Here is a 7,254-nt window from a genome sequence, read left to right as displayed (position 1 = left end):
CAAAGACTCTATTGTCTTTCTGCCACAACCAATAAGTGATTTTTTTTGTATTAGAAAAATAATTTAAAACATCACAGCTTTAAATGTCTTCAAACTTAGTTTGCCTTTGTCTTCTTGTGATCATTAAGGGAAAAATCAGATTTATTTTCAAGAAACAACCTCCCCAGAATTTTTGGCATTTAAAAAAGTGACTCATACACACTGTGGTTTAAAATACAAGGAGTCGTTTAAAACGGACAAGTAAAAACAAAAAACAAAAAAACCCCAGATGTGTTGGCAGGATGAAGGCGGCTAGATAACTCATCTTTTTAAAAGAATTGATTAATGAGCCTCCTTAAGAACTTACAGGTTACTTCGGGTTGGTTTTCCGGATTTTTCAGTTTCTCCAAGATCCTACCCGGCTGTCAGCAACCAGGGTGGTAGGGAACCCCTGTGGGACTCTCTCCCGGGCAGACTGAAACTCCAGGTTTCAGAGTCTGCACGAGGCGGCTAGCTGCACGCAGCATTCTGGGTATTGTAGTTCCCCCATCTCCAGAGCTGCGTGGGTCGTGTAGTGCGCGCGCGCCATCCCGGCCGGCTGGTGTACTTCCGCATCCTGCAGTCGTCACCTGTGCCTGTGGACTGTCCTCCAGCGCTTCTGGTGAGTGAGCAGGAGGACCCCGGCTTCTGCTGCTCCTTCCCGGAGGAGAAAAGTCCGGAGAGCTGGCGTGGGCCACCCCCACGGTTCGGGCTTCAGTGGCTGCTCGGTCCTCGATGCGTAGTCTTCGGGAGCGGAGTCAGCTGCGCTGCCCATCGCGGAGGAGGGTCTCGGTGAAGACCCTCGGGTGGGGAGGGGGCCATGAGGGGACGGGATTTGGGGTCCAGTACCTTGTCCTAGACAAACTGTGGGTTAGTCTGGCCCACGATCTGCTTCCCAGGCTACGCTGTGGGTGTGCCCTCTGTGTTAGGGCGCTGTCTGGGAGACTCGATCTGGGGCATCCAGATGTCTCCCCTCCACACCCACCACCACTGAGACTGAGAGGTGAGGGGTAGAAGCTGTCCTTCACAGGAACAAACATCTGAGCTGGTGAGGACGGGAGTCTTGAGTATTATTAGTCTTGAGGAGCTGTGCCCACCATACATTTGGAAACAGAGCTTGCTCACTAGGACCGGGTTCGTGCAGGAGGATTGCCTTGGGGGAAAACATATAAAATTGCTCGATTGAAAGGAATGACAAATACCTGGAGACTGGGGCCAGCGTTGAAACTTGGAGCCTTGGTGTGTGCGCGCGTGTTTGTGAGTGTGTGTGTGTATGAGAGAGAGAGAGGAGTGTGTGTGTGTGTGTGTATGAGAGAGAGAGAGGGAGAGAGTGTGTGTGTGTGTTAGAGTGTGAGTGTGTGTTTGTGTGTATGAGAGAGAGAGAGAGGGAGAGAGGGAGAGTGTGTGTGTGTATGAGAGAGAGAGGGAGAGAGAGAGGGAGAGAGAGTGAGAGAGTGTGTGTGTGTGTTAGAGTGAGTGTGTGTGTATGAGAGAGAGAGGGAGACAGGGAGAGAGAGAGTGTGTGTTTGTGTGTGTGTGTTAGAGTGTGTGTTTGTGTGTGTGTGTGTTAGAGTGAGTGTGAGTGTGTCTGTTTGGGTGTCTGGGGGGGGTTGGCCCTTGTACATGTTGTGGGCTTCTGACCTTGTGTAGCTCCCTTGAACCTTGGAACCTTCCAAGACTTTCCCCCATGGCCCAGGGCTTGCTGGCTGACTCCTTGGTCCTGGAGCTGTGACCAGGTCTTTGTTTTTCTTTTTAGTTTTTCGAGCTATCCGTGCGACTCCTTTTGGTCATATTCACCACCCAGAAACTCCTCCCAGATCTACCTGCTTTCTCCACTCACCCATCGCCGTGTCCTTTCCCCCTTCTTGTTTTAAAACCCATCGAGACTAATTTGTGCTGCCCAAATAGTCGTGTGTATGTCACTGTTTTGTGATTGGATTACCAGGTGCTGTATATACTCTTAGAGAAAACCGTTTCTTCCTCTCCCAGCAGCTAGTAATTGCCAGTAGCTCCATATTAAGGATGGGATTTGGTGCAGAACGCCCATCTCCATGTCTGGTTTGGGCTTGAGCAGGTCTTGTGCATGGTTTTGTAACTGCTTTGAGTTCATATGTACAGCTGCCCTGTTGTGGCCGGAAGACATTGTTTCTCTGTAGTCACCCATTACCCCTGGCTCTTGTGCTCTTTCTGCTTCCTCAATGATCTGTCTCCTCTCTCTCTCTCTCTCTCTCTCTCTCTCTCTCTCTCTCTCTCTCTCTCTCTCTCTCTCTCTCTCTCTCTCTCTCTCTCTCTCTCTCTCTCTCTCTCTCTCCCTCCCTCCCTCCCTCCCTCCCTCCCTCCCTCCCTCCCTCCCTCCCTCCCTCCCTCCCTCTCTCTCTCTCTCTCTCTCTCTCTCTCTCTCTCTCTCTGTTCCCAGTAGGACTGAACAGTGTCCTACTCTCTGCACCTTGACCAGTTGTGGGTCTCTGTTAATCATTATTTGTTGAAAATAGAACTGTCTCAAATGAGAGTGGAGAGAGATGTATTAATCTCTGGGTAAACTACTAAGTCATCAGGAGTTGGTTTAAAACTATATCCATTTAGCAAAATAATAGGAGTAGGTAATGTAGGAACTATTGTATGTGTGGCTCAGTTCTTGTCTTGGTGACCAGTAGAGGTTTCATCTTGTAGAGAGACACGTGAATCCACGCAGAAGATGGTTGGTTGCTCCCATGATGGCTTTGCCACTGTTGCACCCTGGACACATCTGCACACCTTGCCGGGCCAGTCATTATTGTAGCTTGCAAGGCTCACAGCTAGGTATGGTTGAAGATTGCTCTTCCGCTCCCATAGGATGTGTAGCACCTTTCAGCAGGTCTAGCCAGTAGAGATGACGCTTCCAGGTCAGAGGCAGCTTGAATGTTTTCATGTTTTATGACTCAAGTATGTGGGTCTTACCATAAAGTTTTGGAAGGTAACCAAGAACAGGGACAATACCTGTAATGTTGCGGGTGGGGAGGGAGGTGTCTTTGGGACCTCACTGGCTAACAACTCAGAAAGAGGTAGCCCATTCCTAGCAATTATCTATCTATCTATCTATCTATCTATCTATCTATCTATCTATCCATCCATCCATCCATCCATCCATCCATCCATCCATCTATCTATCATCTATCTATCTATCGACACGTCTGTGGTAGTTTCCACATGCTTTTTTTTTTTTTTTTTAGGTCTATAGTGTTACTTATGCTTCTCTCCCAGGATTTATTCCCAGAAGTATAATAGCGCTAAGGTTCCATGCATTCCTAACCCAGATTTATCACTTGTAATTGAGTGACCTGCTTTGCACCCAGGCCTCACCTCAAAGTGTGGATTTCTTTGGAATGGGCTCCTTTCTAGAGCTTTATGCCAGAGCCTGTTTGTGAGTCCAGCTGCTCCTGTGGTCCCCAGGGCCAGTACCAGTACAGGGTCACTTTGAACAAGGGTGTTGTAGAACACTATCCCCTGAGTGTAGCAGTCACCATCTTCATCAGAACAGTTTGGACTACTTGGAACAGAGTTCATTTGCCATTTATGGGAATGTATTTCTAAGTTTGCCTCCCCCACCCCCAATAGGACATTGTCCTGATTCCTGCTTTGCAAGTTGTGAATGCTGGCAGTGGTTGGTTCTGTTCTTCAGTGCCAGATTAACTCTTTTGTGTCCTTTGTCTTTTCATATGAATTTTAGACTTTAAAGTATTTATAAAGTAATTACCCAGGATTTTGAGGGGAGATGTTTTTGTATCTATAGCCCAGGTTGGGGAGAATTGACACCTTAAAAATGCTGAGTTTTTATACTTACTATATGGATTATGTCTTCATTTATTTAGATCTTTCATTTCTTTCAACAAGGTCTTGTAGTTTTCCTCATAGCCATCTCATAATTATACATTATACTTAGTATTGCTTTGTTTGGATGTTATATTGTGTTGTATTGTTTTAATCACAAATTCCAATGGTTCATTACTAGAATATAGGAAAGTAATATTTTATCATTAACTTTGTATCTACCAGTCAAAATAATTTGTTATGGGAGCTTTTGTTAACTTTGTGGGATTTTTCTCCACAAACAGTCATGCCATCTATAGACCAAGTCAGAGTTCTTTTTTTCCGCTGACTTCTTAAAATAATTCTCTATAAGGATCACATGTTACATTTGGTTGACATGTGTTTTAAGTACTTTTTTATTCTACAGGAGCTTCCATCCATATTTTAATCCTTTTCTTTGTTGAGGGCATCCTATTTAACAATAATTATACATCTCAATTCACCATTCAGAACTTTTGGTTCTGACTGTCATTTTCCTCTGTATTCCCAAACGTTATGATCACACTTAACAATATTTACAATTTTCTAACATTGTCTCATGTTGGTTTATATTTAACTCTCCCCTGTTGTCTCTTTTTCTCATTCATGTGTGTAAACCAGGATCCAGTCCAGGTCACATACCTCATGCGAGGAATGATTTTCTCCTATCTTTAAAAGGGAAAAGATCGCTTTCCACTTCTTCCTTTAACAGCCTGTTTATAAGGTTGAATTTTTATGGAGTGGGGCAAAGGCTGATTCTGACTTGAATTCCAAGTGACATTTCATCTTTGATTTGTGAGTGGGTGTAGCCAGGGTCACTTGAGAAGAGATCAGGCCTTTGCTCAGCTTCTGGTCATGCCCCTCATCCCCATTTTAGAATTCTTCTTTGGACTTCCCGGACACTTGTTTAGCCTCCAGGCAGGGATGTATGGGGTGCGTCTGCCTTCAGTGCACCGGGGAACCTCATTTCTCAGTGTGCATGCTCACTGATGAGCACTCCGAGTTCACCCAGCTGTTGCAGGATGGAGGCTCCTGTACTCAGCCAGATTTGCCCTCGTGACTGGCTCAGATCGGTGGATTGTCTTTAGTGGTTAAGGATGGGCTGCAGAGATGCTCTGTCAGGCTGCCAGTCTCACCTCTGTCATGTCCCTACTTGCTACTGAATCAGTCTGGAGACTGGGGTGTGAAGGGCCTTCTTCTGAAGAGCCTCTCACTTTTCTTCTTGTTCCTCAGATTGGACTCTGCAAGTAGACTCTTCTATAGGGAGAGTGTTCCGGAGAGTGGGAGATGGCCCCGGGGCTCCTGACAACCAGAGACGAGGTAAGTCCCGCCGTTTCTCATGCCCCTTTGCCCATTTCCTGTTTGCAGTCTTCCTTGTGGGTGTCAGGCAGTGCCTACTCCCATCTGGGAGGTCTAACCTATCTTACCTGGAGCTTTCTGTAAAATTTCTTTCTATGAAAGTTCACAGTTATTAACTGTGATCATCACATGGCTAACATAAGAACACAGGCTTATGTACCCAGTGAATCCCAAGACATGAAAGATGTATGTGAAGGCTGTGTGTGTATCCACACACATGAAGGCGTGGAAGCCAGAAGTCAGTCTAGCTTATTTAATGAGTCTCAGACAAGTGACAGACCTTGTTTCAGGAAACAAGGAGGACAATACTTGAGAAATGACAGCTGAGTTTTTTTCTCTGGCTGCCATATACATGCACCCCCATACATATGAAGTACATGAACACATATACACAGTCAGAGTCTGAATCACTTGCTTCTTTGACAACAAATCATTCTACACTTATTAGATAATGAACAGCTTGATGTAACCCAGTATAGTTAGTATTTATCAACCAACCAAACAGCTGCTAAGGAGCACTTTTGTATTTAATATATTAGTTACACAAATATTTATTGTTATTTTTGCTAATTGAGTTTTGCTTTATGCTATAAGTACATCAAGCATTAAATGTTTTTGAGAGAAGATCTAGATATTATAATGTTTGGTTTTGTTATTATCAGAAAGAAACCAAGAGGTAGGTGTGTGTGTGTGTGTGTGTGTGTGTGTGTCCTGCCATTTGTCAAATCTTTTATACCTTTGTAGAGATTTTTTTTCTTTAGACAGACTTTCACCATGTAGCCCTGAAACTTACTATGTAAACCAGACTATTTTCAAATTCACAGAGATGTGCCTGCCTCTGTCTCCCAAGTGCTGGGATCAAAGGTGTGTGCCATCATACCTGGCTCTTAGAGAAGTGTTCTTTGTCAACAGTGGTTTTTAAAATTGTATTTTCAGTTACTAAATAGTGTATCATATCTGAATTGTGTAAAAAAATCTGTTCTGTATACATATAACATGATACTTTTGCTTGAAAGTTGAATTATAACATTAAAAGGCTGGTAGGTACAAGATACTAGTTAATTAGAAATCAATTAACAGACTTTCAGTAAATCTTAAGTTTGTTTTTAAAGTCTGCTGCAAACCATAATATGTTTTACAAACCACAGTAACCATAATTTCAGGCTCCATTACTACAAAGTTCCCCATTTGATTAGAAGGTTCATCATTAGAATTTTAAATTTTAAAAATGAGAACTAGAGAGATGGCTCAGTGGTTCAGAGATGTGTTGGTCTTGCAAAAGACCTGGCATGGTGATTCGCAACTATCAGTAACTTCCTCTTCTGAACGTTTTACCAGTTATGCCTGTGGCCAGATATATTTATAGGCAAAACACTCATACACATGAAAACAAACTAAATATATCTTTAAAATGTATTTGGATATGACTTATATACTATAAGGTTTCCCCATAGGAAATAAGCAATTTTGTGGATTTTACTATATTTTCAACTAGTATGTATCAGATTGCATAGCCTTTACCACCAAAATGTTTTCATCACTTTCAAAAGATATCCTTTACTCACAGGAGTTATTCTATGCTATGCTCTCTTCTCCCAGCTCCTGTTAACTACTGTCATTGTTTGAATAAGAATGGCTCCCATAAGCTCATAGATTTGAATTTTTGGTCATTAGGGAGTGCTACTTGACAGGGGGTAGGAGGTATGGCCTTGGAGTAGGTATCACTTTGTTAGAGGAGGTGTGTCACTAAGGGTTGGCTTTTCGGTTTCAAATGCTTAAGTCAGGCCCCGTGTCTTTCTCTACTCCTGCTGCTTGCAGATCTAGATATAGAACTCTAAGCAATCTCTCCAGCACCTGCATGCCACCGTGATTTCCACCATGATGATAATGGTACTAAATCTCTGAACCCAGGTCCAACTAAATATTTTCCTTTATAAGAGTTGTCATGGTCATGTTGTCTCTTCACAGCAATAGGAACCCTAAAACTGAAGTTGGTACCAGGGACTGAGGTATTTCTGTGAAAGGCCTGACCATGCTTTTGTCTGGAGAAAT

General features: G+C 43.6%; 1 protein-coding gene across 3 annotated transcripts in view; it reads left to right on the top strand.

Annotated features, from left to right (window-relative positions):
* Positions 1 to 557: 557 nt before the first annotated feature.
* Znf169 (zinc finger protein 169) overlaps positions 558 to 7,254 on the top strand; it is a 23,660-nt gene continuing 16,963 nt past the window's right edge. For 2 of the 3 annotated variants that reach the window (XM_040755942.1, XM_040755940.1), the window contains exons 1-2: positions 558 to 640; positions 5,077 to 5,163. In XM_040755942.1, the coding sequence (XP_040611876.1) occupies positions 5,131 to 5,163 (33 nt within the window). In that variant the 5' untranslated portion in view covers positions 558 to 640; positions 5,077 to 5,130. Of the gene's footprint in view, positions 641 to 2,511; positions 2,818 to 5,076; positions 5,164 to 7,254 lie in introns of those variants that run through there. The other variant, XM_040755941.1, reaches the window with a different exon arrangement.

Source organism: Mesocricetus auratus, unplaced genomic scaffold, assembly GCF_017639785.1.
Source record: "Mesocricetus auratus isolate SY011 unplaced genomic scaffold, BCM_Maur_2.0 Super-Scaffold_100013, whole genome shotgun sequence".
In the NCBI taxonomy this organism is placed as follows: Eukaryota; Metazoa; Chordata; class Mammalia; order Rodentia; family Cricetidae; genus Mesocricetus; species Mesocricetus auratus.
Note: the sequence above shows the minus strand (reverse complement) of the source record. Positions and strands in the feature narration are given on the sequence as shown.